The sequence below is a fragment of the Eufriesea mexicana genome, unplaced genomic scaffold (genome assembly GCF_001483705.2).
Source record: "Eufriesea mexicana isolate 0111107269 unplaced genomic scaffold, ASM148370v2 scaffold45228, whole genome shotgun sequence".
In the NCBI taxonomy this organism is placed as follows: domain Eukaryota; kingdom Metazoa; phylum Arthropoda; class Insecta; order Hymenoptera; family Apidae; genus Eufriesea; species Eufriesea mexicana.
Genome location: NW_016951110.1, coordinates 152 through 27,445, shown reverse-complemented (window position 1 = coordinate 27,445; position 27,294 = coordinate 152). Strand labels below are relative to the sequence as shown.

General features: G+C 35.6%; 1 protein-coding gene across 1 annotated transcript; it reads left to right on the top strand.

The window, feature by feature from the left end:
* On the top strand, positions 1–23,493 carry LOC108554661 (peptidyl-prolyl cis-trans isomerase-like 1). The gene is made up of 4 exons (XM_017910005.1): positions 1–81; positions 5,899–6,032; positions 6,465–6,554; positions 23,363–23,493. Exons 1-4 carry the CDS (start codon positions 11–13, stop codon positions 23,491–23,493), a joined length of 426 nt encoding a protein of 141 aa, XP_017765494.1. The 5' UTR covers positions 1–10.
* Positions 23,494–27,294: the final 3,801 nt, after the last annotated feature.

The following is a 27,294-nucleotide window of genomic DNA, read 5'->3' as shown; positions in this document are numbered from 1 at the left end:
TGAGGAGAATATGGCGCTTGCAAATATATCTGGTATTCCTGACAAACATTGGCAACCACCGTTCGTAGCATTTGAAACAACGTAAGTATATAGCAATTACTATATTTATTTTTCTTTTGTTTTAATATATTGTAAAAAATATTGTAGTATTTGTGTACTACAATGTACTAATTGTAAAATAAAACCACAAGTATTTAGAATATTAGTAATAATTGATGTTTATCATATATATATAATTACAGTTGATATAATCGCCGAACGATAGTTTATAGTATAAAAGTGTAGGGACATTTTTATCACAATCTTTTATGTAGAACGCCATTGTGACAAAAATGTTTTTATCTTCAATTTTTCAATATCACTCTAAGGTGATTTCGTGCTTTTTGCATGGAATGCTATTTACTAGTTTTGGTATATGTCTTTCAAAATGAAAAGAAAATACGCTATATCGATTTCTCTTTATTTATTCAGGAAGGAGTCTTCAAAAAAATATTTGACACGAATTTTTCTATATTACCATATTCGAGAGATGAAAGCAGTCATCAAAATTTAAGAAATGAAAAACATGCTTTGAGATACCTCGGAAGTAATTGGGTTCAAATAGACTCGAACTTGTGGTAAAGATCAGGTTAATAAATCAAAAGGAACTTTTGATTGTGATTATATTTTATATTTCTTGATGGTATAAAATAAACGGAGGCTCCAGGGCTTCTCTGATGCGTGGTGGACCAAAGATAGATGTGGATGCAGGGTGATACCATCCAAATAAAGATTCCTCTCACAAGATAATAAATATAACTTTATTATTCATGTTATAGTAAAGGGGTAAATAATATTCAACAACTACTTCTATTCTTAGTTAGAGATAAAAGAATTTTAAATTTCTTGGTGGTATAAAATAAAAGGGGCTTCGATTCTTTCTGCGATGCTTTTCGTATCCGATGTAATGAGTAGATAAGGATTGCCCCATCTTAACGTCAGGTGATGACAACAGTGTATATAAGATCGGGTTCGAATCAAGTCCATTGATGCGGTACAATAAAGTAGCAATCTTACAGGATCTTTGTTAACCGTAAAACCATTAATACTACTTGCATCTTGTGTTACAATAGTTCCATATTCCAGAAAACTGCTGTCTCATCGGTATGAAATACCAGATCCGTATTATATCCGTTTCTTCGATTACTTTAGTAAATTTTAGTGAAAATTCTTCAGCTGCTGATTTATCAGAAGATTCAGCTTCATCTTTGAATTTAAGGTTTCGTAATGAATATCTTTTTTTGAAGTTTTGAAACCACACTTTACTTGCAGGAAAAGTACTCATTTTATCAATCAGCAAAGCTTCTTTTAACCTGTTAAAAATATCTATGGTTCTTTCTCTTAATCGTTAAGCTATTCATGGGAATTTTTTATCTATGTTGTCGTTAATTCAAATCGTCAATGCTTTCTCCATATTTTCTATTTCAGGGTTTGTTTTGTACGATGAACACCGTGAACTTGATAAGTTTCCAGAGGCCACAGTACTTCTAATGTTTTATTTCCTTTTCCTGATTGTTCAGACAATGAATTCATTTATTTCATATGCTTTAACAATCGCTGTAGGTTTTTCTCCTCTTGATTCTCTCCTTATTCTTGTGATATGTAGACTCTAGGAACATTCACCCCGATTTGGTCTCGTGATGCTGACACATTTGCTAAATAAGGTAAGATAGTCGGCGATTGGGCCTGTCTACCTTCATATCGTCAGGATAGCGTATGATGTCACCCTTAGACGTGATTGGCTTCACGATTTACATTTTGCGAAACGTTTATAATGCTGGCATATGCTAGTTTCTTACTCAGTCAGTCATCAACGCTTTGCATATCGCGGTGTACTTGTTTACAGAGTAAGGGGAAGGTCGATAGATAATAATTTTGCTCGTAGAATTGTGTTACAGGAGTAGAGCCTATGATATCATCGACGTTACAAAGTGTTCCCTTAGGTTCAGGAGGCATAGTTTTAGGGGCACACTGTTTTGGTAAAAACTTGTTTCCTTTTCTCGACCTTCAGTTTTCAGCGCGTTCACGCTATGGCGTTTGGCTGGTTTAGGGAGAGGGATGGGGGGTTCTCCGTTATTGCATCATAGCTTTTAGCCACCTTCGTCTCGTCTGTCCTGTTCCCAACCTTTGACAGATTAAAACAGTCATGCGATCAATATCCCACGTTCGTGGTTTCCCACGAGAATGTATATTCGCTATCTTGCTGTTAACCATCTGATTATCAGCAGGGTATGATATTTTGTAATATTCTTTTTTTGAAAAATATACTCGATTTAATATTTTCATTCTCATGTCCAAAGGCATCGACCTTCTCTTTTTTGGCGTGGTTGAAAGTTTGTTAGGCATGACTGGGTCAAGATTAAAAAATATAAATTATAAATCTAAACAGTATAGATGTCGTCCTCTTAACGTCCAAAGTCACACTACTCGCCTCTACATTGTACGGTCCAACGGCCAGAAACAACGCCTTGGTGTGAGTCTGACGCAACAAAGTTTCTTTCTGTCAGACGTCAACCGACCTCAATACTGACCATATAGAACTGGCAATTTTAAAACTTATAGGAAAATATATATGTACATATCTGACCGCGTAAAATAAGATTTTACGATAATATTTTAAGATAAAATAAGATAAATAAGAAAATAAGAACCGCGTAAATTAAGGGACGGGTGTATTTACTACTAATTTTCCGTTTTGTATTACTTTTGCATTTTTTGTGTAAATATAAGAGAGTACAACATCGTGATATTTGAAGAAAGTGACATTTATTCAGTATCTCTATTAGTACTCCATACATTACATATACTTGTACGACTCTGAATGGAATGAGCACTACATACATATATACATATATATATGCTTCGTGCAATAAATACATATTGTGATATATCTATTATTACTGCCTATATAATAACAGCATCGAGCACATTTCTAATGTTGCACTCTTTGATTATAAAGATAATGGAACTAAACAATGGAAATAATGATAATAATAATGATAATAAAATAATAAAAGAAAGGGAATAGCAATAAAAATAAAACAATGAGAAATAAATTTTTCAACTGAATGTAAATGTTTCACTTTGTTACACGCGACTTCCTGTGTCAGAATGTTGTAAGAAATCAAGCAGCTCGAGAAATTCACGAACTGAAAAACATCGGCTCGGAAATATGATCTTTGCGATTAGCTCTGTAACGGTTTCTACCAAACGAAGGTCTTCAAACAGAGGCAACACATAGAAGCGTATAGCAGAATCGGCAACAGTGGCGGTAGTATTTCGAAGTTTTCGTTAATTTCTTAACAGTAGATTTACCGAGTTATGTATAATGTATACATTAAATGTAGCATACGTATAATAATAATAATAATGAAGATGTATGATGAAATAAATGGGCATGCATAATAACATATTTATTCAAATAATAGATAATATTAATTTCGCTAAAAATAATTCCACGTTTGCAATAAATTAAAAGCAAAAAATTTGAAATCCGCCATTTTGACGAGTTTAGTAGCTCTCCTGTTAATCTGAAGGTTGTAATTCCAAAGTAGCGTTTGGTGTAGAAATAGAAGACTTTGATCCGTTGAAATTACAGGGTAATAATGTTTCGTGTATATTTATAAAATGTGTGTGGTAATCCAAATACGCTGGAAACCTACTGCTCGGGATAGGACGTAGGATATATAGTCAGGGATAGAACTGGTTCTCAAAATTTTCGATATTATTTTGAATTCTAGAGAATTCAGATTCTAGAATATCAAAATTTCAAGTGCTATTTTAGAATTTGTTTTATTAAATATGTTCATAAGTGTTGAGTTCGATTAATACACCAAAAATGTAAGAAGTGCTACGCAAGCGTAACGTCTTATTTTAAATTTTCGCATGTGTTGCGTATACTATGCATGTGTGTTGCGCCGTGATTGAGAGACAGAAAGAAGGAGCTGCTTCGATTGGGGGGAGCCGTGGTAGCTGCTTGCTGTCTATTGATCAGTTAGTCCTCATCCTGGCGTAGCGGCGAGAGTTACGTGGTGAGATTGAAGTGAATATTAGTAAATATCTGTGAGATAGTAGTGTACATTTTTTTCTATAATGTGTTGCAAAACTTTTCAATGTTTCCTAATAACTATGGGGTCACTAGTATTTTTTTATATTAACACGATAAATAAATAACTAAGGAAATCTTGTGCGACGAAATTGAAATGGCACTTGAAACTCTTCGAAGTATCGAGAATCTCCACACTTCCAGAAATTCTAGTAATTTCTGGAAATTCCAACATTTGTGAATATCTCAAAAGTTTCAAAAACCCGTATTATTTGTGAAAAAGTTCGTTCCCGTTCTAGAGTCAATTCGTTTCAACACTCGTCTAATATTTACCTGTAAGTAAAACAGTTTTATATTTTATTTTTTCAATTATACTAATTTGGATTAGGTAGTCGCTAATTCTTCAACAGCATCTATGCTTTTCTTTTGTCATAATTTCCATGAGATTTTCAGCAGTTACAAAGTATTTCTGTATAAAGTAATATGAAAATCTTAATATGAAATAATATTAAATTTATTTTATTATTCTAAATTTGTACGGAATGATTATATTTATATATTTACATATAGATCTTTATAAAATTGTTTTTATAGTAGTTAAGATTAAGATTGAGCAGATTTCACAACAATAGTTTGCATTAGGTTATGAATTATTTTATTCCTACTATTTTTCATTTTTTAATGTTTTTTTAATTACTTCCTTAATTAATGATTTATTTTTTGATTTGTTCAAAAAGAGTAATTATAATTTGTATTGTGATCAGAACATCAACTAGATTCCTTCATTGACTTCCCATAATTTCGAATTTTTTTTGTTCTGTTTATATATATAACGGATAGTTATTGTATTTGAAATAGAACATCCGTTTATCTGCGCTACAATACAATTCTTGCTACAATAAAATATTTTGCTACCTTTTTACCAAAGACAAAATTTGTTTGATTGATCCTATTTTTCTTGCTTTTTGTTTTGTAATGGAACTCTATTTTTTAATTTAATTATATGTGTAGTCGATTACACGAATTTATTGGCTTGTAATTCTTTGCTTTTTAAAGCTATATATTTAACTGCATTTAGTAACATTTAAAACTTATTAATGTATAACGGAAATTCTACCGGAACAAACGTGACTCGTACGTACATCACCGATACGTCTAACCACTTTTACTTACATATGTTTACGAATAGAGGACGTGTCTATTGTAAATATATTACAATTTTTTCGAAGGAATTATTAGGACGTATGGCAATGTATAGATTTCAATATATCTACGAACAAAGGATTGTGCGTGTTGCCATGCTGTGAGACAAAGAATGCGTGCCAGTGTTGTGCGCAGCAAATATGTCCGGGGGTACGCTGGAAACCACGTGTTCCTCAGTCGCTTGTTCGCTGGCGTCGTAATAGTATGTTTGTCACGTGTGTTTAGAATAAATATAATAAAATGTGTTAAAATAAATTTATTGTACTCTTTGTCAATAAACTCATCAATAGGAATCAGTGTTATTCGAACTAGCATTGGGTGTTCTTTTTGGTAGGGATCTAATTTACTGTGAGTCATTGGAAATCTAACAAAATTGTCGGCATACTTTTAATTTTGCTAGAGTGTTGATTAAATTACTAATTAAGTCAATTACAATGTTATTATATCGCGAGAAGTTTCAGATTGCCCACATAGAGTGATGTGATTCAGAATTGTAGATATAATATTTCATTTTAATTATAAATATTATTACAAAGTTGTGTGAAAAGTAGAAATATTAAAATGTTATACAAATGATAATAAAATGATTAATAAAGTATTCCGGTTTACAGGATGGGTGAAGTTGTTATTGAGCTTTACTGGAAACATGCGCCAATTACATGCAGAAATTTTGCTGAACTTACACGGCGTGGATATTACAATGGAACAAAATTTCATCGAGTTATTCGAGATTTTATGGTACAAGGTATGTTTTTTTCCTTTACTTTATATTGTACTTCAATTTTGTGAATACAAGATCAAATCAGGAATAAAGTTGGACGATTACCTCTTTCATGTAGAAATATTCTAATGTCATCAATTTTCTTTATTATCTTATTGTTTTCTATTTTTCATTATAATTTATATTGTTATTAATAAATTTTAAATTGTTTTATGGAATAGTTTTCTAAACTATCAGCTTAATTTAAACAAGAATAATTACAAATTAATAGTTGTACGTAACAAAAAAAGTAGAAAATTATATTCGGTGTAGTAGGTGTAAACGTAAATGTTATACATCCAAATTCAATTAATTCTAGTTTATTCGTTAATTGGGTTAGAAAACAATTCACTTAGCTATTAGATGAAAATGAACAAACTAAAATTGTATATCTTTAGTGAAATTATGAAATTTTAGGTGGTGATCCTACTGGAACTGGCAAAGGTGGAGTGTCCATTTATGGAGAATGTTTCGATGATGAGGTGCACGATGATTTGAAACATACTGGTAAGTTCGTTACATTTATTTTTATATATTAACGATGTATATTTATATTTACTTATTTTTATATTTATATATATTATATTATATCTATATTTATATAGGGTGTTCCAGCAATGGTAGTATAACCGAGAAAAAGGCGATTCTACATGCAAAAATAAATAAAAAAAGAAGAATTTAAATTTTTTGAATGGAAGCTTGGGTTTTGAGAAAATCAATTTTGAATATTTGCTGAATACACGTGCACCTAACTATGCATTACAAAAAGAGTGCATAGCCTTTAGGTCACCGATTTAGTTAAGATTTTGCACATTGGTAGATTTCGTTCCCTTGTTTATGAAAATATACTGTTGTAGAAACAAAGACTCACTAGTTTTTTAAATCTTTGCAATTGAATATTCGTTACTTTCTTATATGGATTTCTATATACATTGTTTATCAAATAGTTGTTTGGTTTAGTAACAATGTGTTGAACATTCTACGCGATATACTGAGGTTCTTTCAATTCCTGTAAATAAGGGATAAATTTTCTTTCATTTTGATAAACGTCTTTTTTGTTTTGTATCAGTTTATCGTACGTAAAAATGTATGATAGATTTTAACATGCGGTAAACTGATACAAAGTAAAAAGCACGTTTAGGAAAATGAAAAAAATTTTTGTCTCCGTTTACACATATCGAAACACCAGTATATCGCGTAGGAATTTCAGCACATTATTACCACACCAAACAGCATTTTGGTAAGCAGTATGAATAAATAACATGAAAAAGCAACGAATTTTTAATTGCAAATATTTAAAAGACTATTGAGTGTTTACCCCTATAATTGTATATTTCCATAAACTAGGAAACGAAATCTACCAATGTGCAAACTTTAAACTAAAACGGTGATTCGAAGGCTTGCACTTTCCTTGTTAGATGGATAGATCATCAATACACCGCCGTTGATGGTGCAACCGAGGAAAGGGTGATTCTACGTGAAAAAGCAAATCAAAAATAAAGAATAAAATTTGTTTATTTGAAGCTTTGTTGTCAAAAAAATTGAATTTGAGTACCCATCGAATACACTGATCCTATTGATGATCCATCCGCCTTAGCCGAAGTTAAGTGCTCGCGTATTCGAGTGAATATTCAAATTCGATTATCTCGACAACGAAACTTTGAATGAAAAAATTTGATTCTTCATTTTTGATCTGTTCTTTTATGTATAATCATTCCCTCCCCGATTGTACTATCGATACTGCTGTATCGTTGATTTATTGATATAAGCCATAGTCAAGTGTGCGCACTCGGTGAATATTCAAAGTCGGTTTTGTCGAAAATGAGGTTTCGAATAAAAAAGATTTTATTCTTTTTTTCCGATTCGTTTTTCCGGTGTACATCATCCCTTTTTCAGTTGTATTACCGTTGCTGGGACACCACCCTCTATATATATATATATATAGTTAAATTTGCTATAACGCGATTAATTCGTACCGTGTTGTAAGAAAATCAGAATTAATTGAAATCAGGAAATGCATTTTATGTAAACTGCGTTATGGTAAATATAGTATTAAGACAAAACAGATTAATTTATACCGGGTTATATAGAAACCACAGCCGCGTTATAAGAAACCGTGCTATAAGAAATTCAAAAATAATACAAATTGAATGGACTCCAACCGCGTTATATGAAATCTCAGAAATAAATAAATTGTGCATAAATCTGGCCTATATAAAAGCTGCAGTCTCAGAGTATCAAATTGTGATTCATAGGTTAATATATAAAATTTTATAATAGAAGTGGCAGAGAATATGTAGATTTTTACATACTCGAATTTCGGTTTGTTGAATATAATACATAGTTCATATAATAAAATTAAAACTAACAAACTTGTTAATCCGTGAAGTACCGTATTATTACTCATCAGAAAATACCATATTGCCGACCCCCCCGTACCCAGGTAAAACACGATGGCACCTTAACGGTTAGCCATTATATACCCCAAGTACCTGGAGAACGAGGCAATAAATCAGTTCACTTTTCCGTTTATAATCCTTATCCTTGTACCTCAATTTCGGAAATTCCATTCAGTAATAAAATTTATAGCCTTACCAAGGGTTTTCATAAATGTAGACTTAGTTACTCGCAGAATATAAAAACACACGATATCAAGATAAGCACACAGTCCACTTACTATTCGAAGCCAAATACAATCTCTTCAATGAACCGTCTGCTACTAATTATCGTTAAGCAAGAATGACTTAGTGACGAAATACAAAACTAAAAAAATTGTTTACAACTAGAAGCTAGGTTTAGGTTTAAGCTACAACAGGCTACCACCGATTGCCCGTTTCCGTATGCACGACTCACAAGAGCGAGAAAAGGGAGGGGGGTCGAAGAACGAAAGAACCTCGTCCCTATAGATGTGTGGGTAACTTAGCGATCTACTCTTCCAACAGTACCGACACGGTAGCTGCTTGTTCCGATTGTCCCGAAGGTAAACGGTCGCGGTGGATAGTACAACCTGTGCCCCTTGGATTACCTCGAGAGCCGAAACGTTTACCCGAAGCGCTTCTTGCGGCTCGCCTGTCTGTTCCTCATGCAATAATGTATAGTGCCCTCCGTTACACCGTCTGCATATGCTCGCCAAGCATTTTTGCACTCCGTGACCGGCGCGTAAACAGTTCGTACATAACCTTGCTTCCCTTATCGATGCAAAACGCTCCGTTAAAGTGGCATTAATTATTTTTGCGCATGCTTGAGTAAGGTGGTTGTCCTTGCAAAGGACACATGTCGTCTGGGTAATGGAATGGGTGCGAATCGGCCGTAATCTCGAGTTTGTGTTCGGTTTATCAAATGACGTGACGTAACGAATGTGAGTATTCGTTGTACCTGATTTCTGAGACCCCTTCGTGCCCGCGATGTTTCTAATCATTTCCGTCGGTTATGTGGGAAGTCTAGGAGGATTTCTGTTAGTGGTGGATGAAATTTTAATAACAACAAGAACAATTCTTTATTTAATTAGAAAGATTATAAAACACAAATATAACGTTTAACCCTTTCGCTACGGCAGTCCGATCCGCCCAAGTACCGTGACTGAACGGAAAATCGCGCCAGAAATATGCACAGTGCGCGTGGTTACTGTATACACATTTTTCTAAGTCTTAAATAACAAATATTCGAAATTCCTGTAAAAACTGTATATGAAAGATCGTTTTACTGTCGAATGGATTCGATAGTTATTTGGCATAAGATAGTGAAGACCGTTTTGATGTTTGAAATTTATTGTGCAATACGTTTTGGTATTGTTTCAACAAAGAGCAGTTTTAAGAAGCGATTAATCCAATATATTAATAAAATCAACAGAAAATGTTCAGCCGATAACGAGAAATCGTTGTTATTGACTACAGATGGCACTTGTATACACCTCATTTAGATGCCGTATATAGGCGGCGCTCGTACCCACACGTCGTCGAGTGGGTGTCGCATATATGCGGCGCTAGGAGCGAAGAGGTTAAATATAATTAATTTCTCACAATTACTCTATCACAGGACTTCTCACTATTATAACTCAATTGCAACTAACGTATCCGAAATCACTCTCCTTTTTTCTTTCTTCTTCATACTTTGTATTGATATACACAATTCACACACACCTCAATCATTACACGCATACTCATTTATCATGATAACGTGAATTCATTACATATGGGAATTCCATGCATACTTGTTCCACTCATCCCAACACATATATACTTAAAAATCTATGTCACCACTACCACAATTTCCATAGTCGGCAGCCTCTCTTCCTGGATTCATTCCTTTCATAACGGACGAGTATGGTCATCTAACTTGGATGTTATCGCGTGTATCGGGAACGTCTCGAGAAATGGCTTATTTCGGGGTGGTATCGCGCGATAGTTTTTATCGTATTGGAGATTACGATGTCTGGAGCCTTGTATAGCCGTTCCAACAGGTTCACGTGTTGGGAGTCCCCCTCCACTGTCGTTTGAAGTCAGCTGGTCGCAGCGTTGCGGCATAGTTAGCAGGGACGTCAGGGAAAGGAATGGATGCGTTTCGTTCTGGGCCTGTTAGCGGACTCATCAGTAAGGCTACCCTAGCAGGCCATTTCCAATTCCAATTTAACTCTTTGCACTCGAGGCCTCTTTCGCTTGCGCAAACCAAACAATTCGAGACGACTTCGGCCAAATTAGGGAAACATATTACATGTACTTTAAAATCATTTATAAACAAACAAACGTATACAAATAATAAAATTTCACCAATTTATTTATATTTATATCAGAAACAAGAAAATTTGAGAAATATTATACTTTGTAATTAGTTTTTGTATGATATTTCGTAAAACAATACCCAAGATGCATCCTAGGTTTATCAGGACACGTATCACAATAATCTGTTACTTCCCGTCTACCTCCAGGCGTATTACGGTCAAAGCAAACCTTACAGTCTCTTTTCGGCCCTTTAAGTATTATGTGCAGCTTTGCATTGAGTCGGATGTCATCGGAATGCGACTTAGACGCTTGCTCACGGTGCTAGCGATATGTTCCTCTCAACTGCTCAACAAGTGTTTTTAAAAATCGCAAATGGCTCAGTGGATTTTCCTCTTTTTGTAGTCTTTTCTTGTTTATAGAGAAGGTAAGAATTGATGAGGCAAATTTCCATGCCCCCCCAAAAAAGCTTACGCGACCATTTCAGCGATTTTCGCAGAAAACAATACGTTGATGCATATTGATCGGCCCGATCAACACCACCCATATATTTTATATAATTCAATACAATTTTTGGTTTCTTGACGAGTACATCCATACCACCTCGTCTAATTCTTTTGACCGTCAACATTCCTGTGTCACTCTTTGTAGTTAAACAAGTGACAATCCTCTTGTCTTTCCATCCTAAAAGTAAGGTGTTGCCAAAAAGTAGATACAATAATATACATATAAAAGAACCAAAACGTACGAAGGGTTAGAAATGAAAACGTAGACTATGAGATCGATGGCTCCAGCGTGAAGTACTCGCGATCTAGAATCAAAGTTTTAACCCTCTATGGGTCGAATTTTTGTTTTAAATTCAAAAAAAATTATGGGAACGAAAAATTAGAAATTATAAACCTATATATGCAAATGAAAAAAAAATTTTCCGTTTAAACAATTTTATTGCAATATATTCACTATGTGACTTTCATGAAAACAAAGGTCTATAAAGTTTGCACTTCTGTGTATAAAAACTTAAGCGTGGAATTCCACAAAACAGTTTGCATTTGACGTTAAACATAAATGTACATTACATTTGGAACATTTAATTTTCAGAACTTCTTTACATCCGGACTTTTTGCAGCGTCCTCTGTTGTCCGAAAAAATTGGCCAATGTGCCACTTCATCTTTTCGCACGTTTTGTACAGGTAGTGTTGTATTTGGTTTTTTTTTTCTTTTATTTTGCAATTGTTTATCTACCTCATTTGAAGCAGGACGCCCTCTTTTCTTCGGGGTTTCTTTGTGCTCCTGACATAAACAAGATGCAGTGTCAGTTTTAAATTCCAATAAACTATACTGACGCCCGGGGTTCACAGAATACGATGAGTAATCTCGCTTATATAAGAGATATTGAAGAAGTATATTGAATTTTTATTCGATATAACGCTATCAACGAATCAACCAAATCTACACCACCCATGTGTTGGTTGTATATTTTCACTATATTTGGTCGTTGTACATCGATCATTCTTTTTATTTTTTTATCCCACCTTTTCACTATATCTAATGGTTCAACTTCGCAAAATGTGCTCATCAAATGAACGGCCTTATTGTCCTACCACTTTACCGTATTTATGGTGACTCTGTCAATAGATGTAGAGAGTATCTCAGAACTTCCTCTGCCCTTAGTCTTCGTGACTTTATCGGACGAAAACTCACAGTTCTTTAGTCGGTTTGACCGCACAGTTGCAACACGCTGAATTCCTAATTTTTCTAATTCAGTTACTAAAGGCACGGTTGAAAACCAATTGTCGAAAGAAATTTTGTAAAAGAATCGTTTGGGTACAATTTTTGCTAAACGTAATACCACATTACCAGTAATTCCGACATTAGGTAATTCGGGATCATGTATCATTTTGCCGGTGTAAATTTCGAAATTATAAATGAGTCATGATGAGTCGCACAGTAAAAAAGCTTTGTAGCCCCATTTTTTAGGTTTTTCGGGCATATACTGTTTTAGCCTTTGTCTTCCCGTGGACGGTATTAATCTGCTCGTCAACGCATACGTGTTCAGACATCGGAATGCGATTAAAATTTTTCACCAATTTATCCAGAATGGGTCTTATTTTTCGTAAACTATCGGTCACTTCTGCATTGTTTGTTGCATTGGCCTGTAAATTTCTACTAAAATGTATTTTTGATTTTATGTTCCTCCATCGCGTACGACTCGCAGTATGGGCAACAGCAGACACTCTTGTCTTTGAATTCCAATACATTTCAGTTCTCGGTAATCTGTAAATGGACATAAAAATACAGCAGCCAAAGAATTGCTCGATTTCATTCACTGAAACAGCAATAGGTTTTGCTGCATCACATTGCAGTGAATACATATTGGTATTAGTCAACTATACTGCTTATAATTTCCTTGTCAAATAGTTTTCGAAAGCAGGTCACAGGAGAATGGGGTGTTTAGAGGACATTAGAGCAATTTCCTTTCCAAGGGCGATAACAACTATTATTATTCGTCTCGGATAGTGGTTGCCAAACAATTATTTGTGGTCCTGCATCTTCCTCATGTGACGAGGATTGAGTACTAAATTCTTCGCCATTGTCAATGACATTTATCCGTCGTCGGGGAAATACTATATTACATCTTCATCGGACTCGGAACTGATAGTGGTTGCCAAACAATTATTTGTGGTCCTGCATCTTCCTCATCTGACGAGGATTGAGTACGAAATTCTTCGCCATTGTCAATGACATTTATCCATCGTCGGGGAAATACTATTACATCTTCATCGGACTCGGGATCTAATAAGGAATAATCGGATCTATTACCGCTAATGCGTCTAATTCCTCTGTTATTTCTATCGGATTTTGTATTCATATTTTGAGTATATGATGTATGAATATGAAAACAGAAGAAAGCACAAGCGTTATCCTAAATGTACCGAAATCTGCCATAATAGCCCACTGTAACCTCAAAGTTACAAAACTGTATCATAAAAAGACATGCAAACAAATAGGTTGTTATCGATATACGAGCCCAGAGCTATTATGTGCACTATTTTTAGTTTGGTAATCACTGACAAAAGCGCAAATAATATCAATTGGATCAAATGGTTTCGCTTATTTTTACTGCAGACAGTTTGCACAGCATTTATTTTATTTCAGGTTGATGAGCCTAGCAACATTCATAAATATTAATATTGCTTGTCTCAGCAACGTTATAGAATTATGATTTGTGCGCCATCTCGTGAAAAGAGCTACAATTATTTGGTAAAATGTTGACAAATTAAAATGTGACCTGAAAGTTACACAGGCCCATAGAGGGTTAATTTACTTGGTTTCTTAGAGTACCATTCCAGGTTCGAAGTTTGTTTGATTCGAGATGCTAATACTTTGTGATAGTCACGGTAAGGTATAGGTATGGTTTCTGATGGAGGTATAATAAGTTATTCTTTAGAGGCTTTATCCGCAGATTCATTGCCTCGGATTCCTTGGTGCTAGGGGATCCATACAAGTGTGATTTGGCTGTTGCTATTAAGGAGTTCCGAATGGACTTCTAATATATCTATTATTATGGGATTATCAGCGGGGGGTTGTTGTCTGGCTAATATTGCGGATCGTGAGTCGCTGTATGTAACAATTCTTTTGTATTGCTCATTGATGGCAATTTTGAGTGCTTCATGGATGGCGTAGCATTCTCCCGTAAAGATGTTTGATATTTGACCTATGCTGTATTTGAAGGTATTATCCGGTGATCATTGCGAAACTGGTATTCGTTTCTGTTTTCGATGCAACGGTGTATAGTTGGGTTGACGTTGTGTATTCGTTGTTTTGAAATGGTCGAAATCGGAGCAATACTCAGATACAGGGGTTTGTGCTTTGATTTTTTTTGAAAGTTCTATATTTATTGTTGGGTAGCGAAGAGTCCAAGGAGGTAGATTGACATCTCTCCGTGTTGCAATAATGGATAGCTGAATTTGAAACTCAGTACAGTACTTACGCACCCTATGGTAGAACGGTAGTGGGAGCCAGGGTTTCTTAGAGTATTCGTGTGATAGTCGGTTGTTCACACTAAACCTACCGACATTTCATATATATAGCTAATCCTACCATGAGCGGTCAAATGACCGCTTCAAAAAAACATATTTATCTGAATATAGAAAAAGATTCTAGCCAATTGGATAGTAAACAAAATATTTTTCTGGTGCTACAATAAAAACCCGCTCCCCGCTCTTCTATCTAGAAAGTTTTATTTACCTTTATGCATTTCAGCACATTTCTTACAAATTACAGCATTTTGTATTGCACATTTTCCACATACGTATTTTTTACATTTTATACAAATTTTGCTAGTCTTATTGACTTTACAATATCATCTTATTTGACAAGATTTCCGTACAGAAGAATCTGTAGCTGTGTTTATTATTGTTTTTGATGAACATTCTTTGCTTAGTTGTCTCTCCTGATATTCGGTCCCAAGCTCTTCTGCCAATTGAAATAAAAATTCTTTCCTCGATATTTCTCCACACCTCGTTTCTTTATATAAAATCCAAGCATTTATCCCGGTTAAATCTAAGATATTGAAAAATACCTGTAAAGGCCATCTTTGACATTTAGATTTTTCACTATATTTTCTGGCCATTTGATGGGTTACATCTACATCGAATTTTGTGCTATTCTAAAATCTAACTGTCTCTGGTATATACGGGTGTCACTTTTTTCAATTTCAACGGATGAATGCATTGAACTAAGTATCAATACTTTTTTATTGGGTTTAGCTTTATAAATTGAAAGAATAGAATCATTCGATTTGTATAATATTGTTGAGAAGCGTGTCATACTATCCTTTGCCTGTCTCACTAATTTTGCTAGCTCTCTTTTATTTTTGCAGATACTTCCAACAAACGTAGTTTTTTTTTCCTACAAGTTTACTCGCTAATCACGCGCTTGTAAAAAAATTGTCAAAATTTCTCCCTTGGCAGGAATATGGTTCTGCTAATTTCAAAGTTACAAATTCCCCAAGTGGGACGATCGATGATTCTCTCCCTTCATCTTTTCCCAAATATGAAAAGCCGTTTATTATATACTTACTAGTTACATCGGAAGCTAACCAGAATTTTATGCCAAATTTGTCCTGTTTGTTGTGCATGTATTGAGTGAATCTACAACGTACTTTTGTAGGAAACAATTGTTCATCTGTAGCAAGATATGCTCCTGGTTTATAACAGTTTTGACTATTTTCCATAAATTTGTACCAAACTTCAGAGATAAAAGCGAACTTATCGTTTTGTAAGCGTTGGCTTCGTTGATTTTGCTTGTCAAACCGAATAAATCTCATGATATCTGCCAAGTCACTTCGGCTCACAGTAGTCGACAAAAATGGCGGACCCCATTTCGTGTTCCATATGATACATCCATATTTTTAGCCTCATATACGCCGCGTGCATGTAGAAGTCCAATAAATGCATACAATTTTGCAATAGATAAATTCCATTTCGTTTTCAACACTCGAAATGCCTCTAATTCCGTATATTTTCTTACATGTTCAATCATGTTATGATCAATAATCAAGGAAAATGCTGACTCAACCCTGCCCTTTATAATATTTCGTTTAGCGTATCCTGTCGGTCCTGATATTTTCTTCAAAATATTATAAATCGGTGCTCTTCCGCGATTAGGCCCTTTCATTTTCTGCCAAACAGTTCCGTTCATAGCACTTTCAATCTCTTCCTCATTTTCACTTTCGGAACTAACTATAAATCTCTTTCTTTTTTGTCCTCTTCGTATATTCGAAATATTCTCTTCGTCCGTATCGCTGTCAAATAAGTCACAATTATTTTCTGCTGCATCATTATCAATATCGGAAACTTCTTGGTCATCTTCCGAACGATCCTCGTCGATATTATTTATTTTGTCTAATAAATTGATATTCCTCGAATATCTTGACATTTTTGGGGATGAATATATAAATGATAAAGTAAAAACTGAAATATAAAAATATAAATCAAACGGGGCAAAAACATCGAGACGTGAAATAAAAAAAAAAAACAATTGTAAATCATACCGTAATCATACAAAATATTGTTGGCTCTGTTGACTTTGTCGAAGCTATCACTTATACCACGTAATAATTTCATTATACACTGTGAAATTTTAATACTCTCTGTTCGGATCGCAAGACCGTACTGTCGTACAAAGAACGCTATGCATTTGTTGCAATCACGCGTTTGTCTACACTGTAGATCCGCAATTACATTGTAGACTCGTAAAACAATTTCAGGAGTGCGCTTTCCGAAGAATATAGTCGCAAATAACATGAATTTTTCAAATGGTCAAATGACCGTTCGTGGTAGACTAGACATGTTATAAATTTTTTTCGGAAAGTAAACAATAAAGAAAATTGTGAATATTGAAAAATGGGTTGTATGTATAATATAGGAAAAGTCAATAAGCTACATGGTGATACAGTAACGTTGTATACGAGAAATTCTAAACGAAATTTCAAAAACGGTCATTTGACCGCGCATGGTAGGTTTTAGTGTTAATTTGCCTAGCAGTCGTCATATCAGGACCAGGTGCTGTGTTTATTGCGGGAATCTGTTCATCTCCTTTGATCCAATTGGCTGCCATATTTCGTCGAACGCTGGTCGAATCTCGCTGATGCCAGGTGTACTAATGTCTCCGTTTGTCATAACAGCGTGCCAGAAAGATGTTATTGTCTGTTTTTCCGGTGTGTTAGAAGTCCCCTTTTCCTTTAGTAATGTCCTTAACCCTTTCGCGGCGAAGCGCTCAGAAATGAATTGCGCTTTAAGCTGCCGGCGTGACTGACGGTGGAAGATCGAACGCGCGGACAACGCAATACGAAGATCGAAAGTAAACGACTTAATGGACATTATTGGGCAGTTACTGATAACAATTGAACGGCGCCAAAAGGCGCTGTTCGCTTGGAGCGAGCGTCTATAGCTGAGCGCCAGAAGGCGCTGTTCGCCACGAAAGGGTTAATACATTGAGCGCCATGTCGCCATCGGTGGTTGACACTGGACTTTCCGTTTAGGCCGCGTAAGCCACCGGTGGCTGACAGCGTACAACATGATATAGAACTAAAAAATTTATACCGTAATTACTAAGAATTTATTTAAAATTTACTTAATTTTGACTCATTACAAAATTAATGGATTTTATTAAAACACGGTAAACATAAAAATGGTTCTCCTTTACAGGTATTACAAAGTGTGACAACTCGCTTAGTCATTTTCCTGGCCATTACTCTACCATATATTGTTGCATTTTTATCATAACATAATTTACAATATTTTCGTACTTCAGAGACTTCTCCAGGTTTTCTTTGGAGTTCGTGTTGTTTTTTAGATCTTGCAATACTGTTTGATGGAATTTCTTTTTCTTCACAACTTGTAAGGTAATACTGCTAATTTTTCCGGAATTCAGTAATGTTCATATTCTGCTTCGTAATAGCTCTATATAAAATGTAACTATTTACGACCGTAGTATTTAATAACAATTCGAAGGCTAGTTTTCTATACCATTTCATGGTCCTGCGTAACGGATTATTGTAGGCGTTCATTTGGTCGGATAAGTCAACAGCTGCCTTTCGTCTGTGTAGTCTACTATAATTTGTGGCTTGAACCTGTATCCTGATCGGCTTTCAACATTCACCATTTCTGACGAATGCTTTGTCGATAGAATTAGGATATCCTTCTTATCTCTCCAATTCAAAATGGTCATTCCTTGTTTATTTTCTTTTGTTACGATTTCTCCACGTTTTAATTTTGTTGATATCACTTGCTGCAAATTTTCTCATCGATTTGAGCGTAATGTTCTCACTAAATGGGTGTTTTTATTGATTAATTTTTCCGCTAATTCTAAGCTCGTGAACCAGTTGTCAGTGAAAAGCGTGTGTTCCTTATCGAATAAATCTTTGCAAAGAGACATTACAATTTTAGTGGGCGTAGTGTTTTCTTTTTCTAAAGTTTTCCGTGTGTATAAACGAAGAGCATACGTATATCCCGATCCACAGCAAAACGTAAATATTTTAATAACATATTTGTGGAGCTTTTGTTTTAAATATTGCCTAAATATAATGCAGCCACGAAAGGGAATCAAGGATTCGTCAATAGATATGTCCTCGGTTGGATTGTATTATTTGCGAAAATTGATTTCCAGAGTATTTATATTTGGTTGTATTTTGAATAAACGATTGGAACCATTACTGTTTTTGTTATCTACAAAATGTAGCATTCTTAGTAACAGTTCAAATCTGTTCCTTGACATGATCTTTTTCGGGAACTTTTGCATATACGCAGGACCACTGGACCAATATTGGTATATAGCTGGTAATTTCACTAATCCCATCCATAGAATCAGTCCAAAAAATCTTTTTATTTCAGATTTATTTGTCTCTGTCCACTTTGCCAAGCTCTGCGTGCACCCACCTTCTAATTTCTGTGATGCATGTAAGTTTGTTTGTTCGTGGATTTCCTTGATCAATTCATCCAGCACAAATAATTGATAGCTGGTTTAAACGGCTATATTTGATCCTATATGCATATCTTCACTTACAAACACAGAAGGATGTGTAAATGGCACAATCTTTGGCTGATTACCCCTAGAGTCATGCGATTCTCCAACAATCTCCTCCTCTCCTTCAGATGATAAAAATACATCCACTCTAGGTCGTTTTTTAGCAAAAATAATTTGTCTGCTGCTATCGCTTTCACACTCTCGGACTGACATTTTCACGCTCAGGGCTAAAAAAAATTTTTGTCTGCACTGGGCCAAGAACTGCAACGAACTACTTTGTCGTAAAAGGAACACCGGCGACGAATTCATTTCGATAAAATCTTATCGATCGGGCCGAACGGTAAAGAAAACAAAACAGACTTGGGGCGTAACGTTTTGAATGAATGCCTGTAGGCATTTCATTTTAAACATAATTATCTTCTACTGCGATAAGAAAAACATTGGCCTTACAATACCAACGCTTCTAAGTGGAGCGCGTGGCCTGGCGGGGACTTCCTTAAAAATCGGCGTGGCCCTCAACGTGTTAAATTGTGACTGGGTTGTTCGTAACCCAGCGGCCAATTGGAAGCCAGAACGCTCCTGTGGTTGCAGCCAATCAGCGGCCAGTATCTGGCGGCTCGACAGCCAATTAGCGTTGACCACGGGCGGCCAACGCCTCGAGTGGCATCCAAGCCGGCTGCTTGTCAAATATAATTTCCTTAAAACCAGATAAATCTACTTCTAGTTCGTCGATCATGGAGATTTAGTGCTCAAAATGCGCGTACTGTAAAACTACACTAGCGCAAATGAAGGCAAGTTCTTCCGCTTCTTCGCGTCGGAAAAAATTCTGCTTAAAGCTTTTCGAGTGCGGCACCGGTGAGCGGCTGCGACGCCCAAATACTGTTCTTTGATTTTCTCTACTGAAAGTTACTCCAGTGACACGGGACTCCGGCCACTGGTAGATTTTCACTTCACAATCACTCTGATACGACTTTTATAACAAAGTTCTCGGATTTTACCGCTTAAAATCAACTCGGAACACGGAGTGACGTGGACATGACTGCACTGCTCAAAGCTAACATGGCGACCTGACTCCGAAGATTAATAATATTTCCATACACAGTGGGACAAAAAGATAGCACACTTTAAAATTAACGTAATTTTTATTTATTTAACATTACAAATAAAGCATTGTTTTCACGCATTTTTTCAAAATACCTCAGAATAAACGTTCACAAATGAAATCGAATTGAATTTCTTCTGTCTATACAATTTTATTGGAGAAAAAGGAATTTTTAGGGAAACATAGTGGGACAAAATGATAGCACATTTAACTGAAGAAAATGTTGCTCCTCCTTTACATTTAATAACAGCCACAAATCTCTTTGGCAAGAACTTAAAGAGCTTTTTAATAGTTTTTTGCTCTAATTACTCCCATTAATCTTGAATAAATTTTTTTATTTCTACAGTGTTTCCATATTGTCTGTCATTTGCATACACAGCTGGGGCAAGATTTCCCCAATAATTTTCAATAATGTTACGCTCGGATGACCTTGCTGGCTAATCCAGAACGTAATCCAGAACGCGAATTTTTTCTTGGAAAAATACTGCTTTACTACTTTCGCAGTGTGGATTGCGGCATTATCCTGCTGAAAAATATACTTTTCTCCAGCAATTTTTGTGGCGAACGTATTTATTTGTTCTTCGATCATTTCCAAGTACATCTTGCTATTCATTTTTCCCGTTAAAAATTTGATTTCCATTATACAATAGTACCCGATACCGCACTAAATCACACTACCACCTCCCATTTGCCGACGACTCAAAAACTGTTCCTCCTTACGCATATCGTGAAAATAGTAATTCAAACCATCAGGTCCATCTAAGTTAAACCTCTTTTTATCCGTAAATATTACTCTTCGCCATTTCTTCCTCATATGAATATGCTTTTCCGCAAACTGTAATCGACGGATCCTATGTTGCGCAGTTAACCAAGGCTTCTTCATCGATTTCCTTCGTGTTACGTGTTTGCATTTTTGTAAATCATGTCTCACATTCTTTACATTAGTGTTTACACCGACACTTTGAGCAATTTCTCTTGCAGTCAACTTAGAATTTGATGCTGCTCTTAGTATTGCACGTTGTTCCCGTGCAGTTAGACTTTTCGGACGCCCGGAACTCTTCTTTTTACCATAGGCTTCCGGATTTTTCAACAAATTTGTTATTACCTTTCGACTTCTATTCATAATTTTTGCTATTTTTGTCACTGAATTTTGTTCTTCTTTCAATTTTAAAATAACACCACATTCACACGCGCTGAATGTCTTTCCGCGACCCATTGTTGATAATTCCTGTCTTTTTACCAGATATACAACGTAAGATAATATCACAGACTTTGTTAAATATGTTCCGAGGTTGATGTTCACAATTTGGGAAGTGTAGATATACTAAATGTACTATCATTTTGTCCCGCTTTCGAACAAAAATATTTACATTTTTTGTAATGGAATCCCGTCGCAGTATATGTTGTGGACGATAGTTCGTACATTGGATATATAGACATGCTCTGAGTTGTCGGTAAAAGAAGCAATGTATTTTATTCCGTTTTTAACATAAAATAAGGGAAAATATAAGGCGTGCTATCTTTTTGTCCTGGAGTGTATCATGTGCCAAATGCATAAAAATTAGGTTTCACACGCTTATTCAACCTGCAGCTCTGTCTGCAGGTGTATCTTCGGGTTTACCGAAACGTATGTAGTATAAGAGATAGGGTACGGTATAAGAGATGATATTGTAAGATATTTATGTAATCACGAACATTGGTAAATATGTAGTTTAGCGGCTTTGCCCTAAACATGTCTTTTTTCTGGTTTTTCCATAGAGCGCTTTATTTGTGCCGCAATAAGAACTATAGATCGGAGGAGCTTGAAAAAGTAATGTGCTTTTGCTAGTTTTTTGACAAAAAGTATAAAATTGTTAAAAACTAGAGAATGCGTGGGTCGATCCGTATGATTGTTGAACATGTTATAGAGGACGAGATTCTGAACACCTGTTATCTGAACAATAATGGCCGCTTGGCCTTAATTTTCGAGATATTTGCGAAAATTGTTCACACAACCGTATTGGCTCCATCTGTACGTGTGCCTTAGACGTGTTGGATTGGTTACAAAGGATCCCTTCTCGTTTCCTTCTATAAACAAACCCTGGCAAGCGATAGAAACAGGACTGGCAGCCGATCGTATATAACGGGTGGACAAAAAGATTAAATTTAATTAATTTCAATAATATGTCAGTCTAGATTTTTTTCACATGTTAACTAAGGTGGTGTGGTGTCGCACTCGTTTCGTGTCACAAGCGGTCCTCCGCTCGACTACGACAACACAGTCTAACCTAACTCTAATCCATTACTTAATTTACTGATTAATAATAAGATAGGTTTGGCTTAATCAAGTAATTGGGGTAGGTTTGGGTTAGACTTATATCCCGGCTGCCATCAGATCATATAAGCAGAAATCCAAAAATCGAATCTTTATTAAGTGTTTATCAAGGATTAAATCGGGTGATGGCTGGGGTGATGTAAGGGTCCGCGAGTTTGAGAATGAGTGTAAGGAATGAACATAGCTTCCTAAGCGTCAAGCAACATACCGATCACCCGTTATATACGCTCGCCGGAGTTTGTTTATAGAAAGAAACGATAAGCGATCCTTTGAAACCAATTCACGGCACACGTATAGTCGGAGTCAATGCTGTAGTGTGAAAAATTTTTGCAAATATCTCGGAAATTAAGGCCAAGCGAAAATTTATTGTTCAGAGAAAAGTTATTCAGAATCTCGTCCTCTATAACATGTTCAAAAATCATATGGGTCGACCCACGCATCCTGTAGTTTTTAACAGTTTTATGTTCTTTTGTCAAGATACTAGTAAAACCACATTACTTTTTCTAGTTTCCCTGATCTATATTTCTTATCGAGGCACAAATAAAGCCTTTTGTGAAAAAAACGGAAGAAAGAAGACGCGTTTGGGGTAAAGCTGCTAAACTGCATATTTACCCGAACTTTATTCATTCACGAGAAAAAATAATTTTGTATTTAGGTGCAGGAGTAGTTTCTATGGCTAACTCGGGACCAAACACTAATGGGTCGCAGTTTTTTATTACATTGGCACCTACACAATGGCTTGATGGAAAACACACCATTTTTGGTGAGTCAAATTTTCATACTTGAAGCATATTATTATTATATGCAGCGTTGCGCGGTTAAATTGTATTGCAACCATTCGTGCTGAAATAACAAGAATTATGGAAAATAACATTTCTCTGATACCGAAACGAGGAAAATTAAAATGAACAATTACTCGGATAAATTATGTTCTTTCGCAAAACGATAACGACAGAGGCAGTCAGTGAACGATTGCACGAACTGTTGTCGACTTGTCGTTGCTTAAATTCACAAAATTCATAAAAATTCAGTCGCATTGTTTACATCGATGTAATCATGCGATTCCTTTTCGATCTTTTTCTTATACTTTGTGTCCTCTAAAACTATCACTGTTGATAAATAAACGACCGCGGTTGGACAGGACGGATCCCAAATGATGTACCGAAATATTACGTTCACAGAGTATTATTTTTACGGAGAGGATCGAGACTTGACGTTCGAAAATAAATGAAAATATTATGTGTTAATTAAAATCATAGATACTTTAGAATTGATTTATAAAGCATAAATCGGATAATGTAGGATAAAAGAAACATTTTTTTATATAACATACACACTGTTAAATAATACAAATTTAATACAAATTTACAAATTCGAGTTTCAAAACTTGTTGATAAAAATATTCGAATAACGTTTTGAATCTGAAATTGCATTTAACCGGATATAAAGACTGCATTACTTTGTATTGATATTAAAATTTTAATATATATGTACACCCATAATATATTTATAAATATAATAGGAAGTCCGACTACATTGTTCTCAACATTTGCAGAATAACTCAAAAATTAATATTTTATAATATTAATTACTAAACTTTACTTCAAATATTACATCTAATTTCCTTTGTATTATAATTTAATGCAAAAATCAGTCACTGCTAAAAATTTAAATAAGAATACATTATATTTTAAATAATATTCTTACATATGAATATTTATATTTTCTATGTTGAACAATATAACATTCACAACTGCGAACAAACAGCCAATAAACAATGTTCACAATTCTCGTTTGTAGCCTCCTATTTTCTCAAATTAATAGTCTTACAACTTTTTACTATAAATTAAAATGAAGTTAGATATATATTAATTAGACAAAAGATGATTCCTTTATTACCCAGTATCATCTTTTGCACATTCATACCGTACACATTTTTAGATGATCTATTCACCTAAGTAGCTTCCATACCAAGTATTTTGAACAATAATGCTTACTTCAAAAACTATAAAAAGCAGAATTCAGTTTTCATTTAAAAATTCATGTTACCAAATTTTAATTAACTTCCACTTTGGCTTCGTCAAATTATTAACATGAAATGAACATTATCAACACAATTCATCATTACTAAATCCATATAAATTAATTTTGATTAATTTGAGAATACAGGTATAACCCTCCTATAACACGGTAGATAGGTTCCCAGAAAATGCCTTGTTGTGTGAAACCGTGTTGTATGAGACCCACAGCCAGTACAAAAAGGGGAGTTACGTTCCGAAAATTTATTAAAAACAATTTTTTTTTTAATTCTACATAAACAACTTACATTTATTGAAGATATAAATGTATGTACAGTACAAAACAAAAAGAAACAAAAATATTATTTTAATTTAAGTTCTGGCACGCGCAACCGTGAGTTTCTTTGCACCGCAAGTGATTAAGTCTACTCTTTATATTTTGTTTCATCCAATTCGCTATTTATTCGATAAGGAGGATTACTACGTCGAAAGAAAAACATTCTCACACCATTACGTTATCTCATCCGTATTTTATAGAACCTACTGTAGGGGATCAAAGCGGAGGTAGTTTAATGAAGTACTTGAAGCTAAGTCGCTACTAACAAATCTGTGACAAGACTTTATTCTGCGACTTGCTGACTAACGAACTCTTCACTCTCGACTTTTGACTATGCGACTGATTCGATCACTCGACGACTAGTTTTAACACTTTGCACTCGACGATTCTTGGCTGAAGAAGAATAGGAGTTTAAAGATTTTCTTTTACAAAGCTGACGATATTTTTCCGAGCACTAAATAAGAAATCGTATAATAATTAACACGTAGAATTATTTAATTTCGATACTTCCCACACTGTTAAATTATTTTAAATTTGATATATTAATGAATATCGAGCTTCGAAATTTTATCAAATGGTGACTGAAGGGCATCTCTCGAATGCAAAGGGTTAATTTTAACTGACAATTCGAGAAGTCGGTAACTATATTTGTAACTGACTTCCAGAACAGTCCCTTTTAATACGTTCATGCCGGCATGTACCACCGGTGGCGCTCACACTCGGATCCCTCATCGGACGGTGTGTACAAACCGGTGGCTCACGCTCTTGTCACGGGACAATACGAGGTTTTATATAAAAATAAAGAACTCAGAATCGAAGATGGAAGATCCCTAGGGACTGACGTAGCACTCAACGTGTTAACACTATACTTCTGTTTTAAATCTTCCGATCGTCTTTTCCCGACATTCTTTAAGCAGATGCTTGTTCCGTTAGTCTCAAATATTAGTGCCTTTTTAAATAATAAGAATAGCGTAGGTATGACCATCAGCAATTAGTAGAACCCGCCGGAAATTCACCGGCGTCGAGAAGTGAGCGGCCCGTCTAGAAGCCAAGCGTCTCCCCCAAAGGAGATGGAACTCCTCTTCCACGCCCAGGGTCAGGGGTGGAGGAGACTCCTCCCTCCGAGTTAGCCCCCATGAAGGGTCACCCTCGCGGGGACCCTTCCGGAGAGGTAACCGTGGCCGCCGCGTCACTCGCGGTTTACGACAGGAGAAAGTCGGGATTTCGCGAAGCTACATCACGTGGCCTGGCCCCACCGACTTCGTACGGCCCATCCGGTAGTCAGATCCTAAGTGCTTCGAGTTTAATAATCCAAATTAGGCTTTTGAATGATGCCTCGTCTGTGAATTTTAACTAGAATGCATAATGTAGGATAATTTTTGGAAATAGATATAAAGAGCAGAAAGACCAATCACGGTCTTTCAATAGCCAAATCCTAAATGCCGAGCAGTACATGCCTCGAGGTATATTTGCTCATTTGTTGTAGTCGAATTTCTATGTTGCCCCGGGTTACCAGTCACGATGTGTCGTTGAAAAGCCTATTTAGACTATTAAGCTTCGGCACCAGGAAGGTCGGGGCCAGGTCATGTGAGGTGGTCTCGCGCAACTCAGCCTTTCCCCAGCGTAAACCGGGACCGGACTCTTCGTAAAGACTAACTCGGTTGGAGGAGTTTGCCCCGCCCTTGATCTTGGCTGAGGAAGTTTCTCCTCCTTCGGGGAGGCGCTTGTCTTCCGAACGGGCTTTAAAAGGGCCCGTCCTGGAAGACGAGGGTTAGTTGATATTCAGTTAGTTGGTTGTGCGAATTAGTTAGTTGATCGTCGGTCAGTTGATTATCAGTGAGTTGTCAAGTTAGTTGAGATTAGTGAGTGGTTAGAAGTGCGAGTTCGTTGGTTGAGAGGTAAATGTTAGTCAGTTGTCAGACGTAGTTGCCTAGTGAAGACTTATCGGAGGTTTGCTAGCAGTGACTTCGTCTTTCGCACTTCACCATCACCTTTCACCTTCATCCCACATAACGTCGGAATTCTTATAATATTTCGGGGACTCGTCCAGGGTTTCTACATATTTCGGGAGCTCGTCCAGGATTTCTACAATAATAAACAAGTAAACACCGGCTCACGAGTTGCTCAGCATTTATAAATTGTCTACTAAAAGACCGTAACGAGTCTTTTAGTGCTTAATTCTAAGTCTACGTCCTAAAAATATCTTACACTCGGCCATCCTTGTCAGAATCT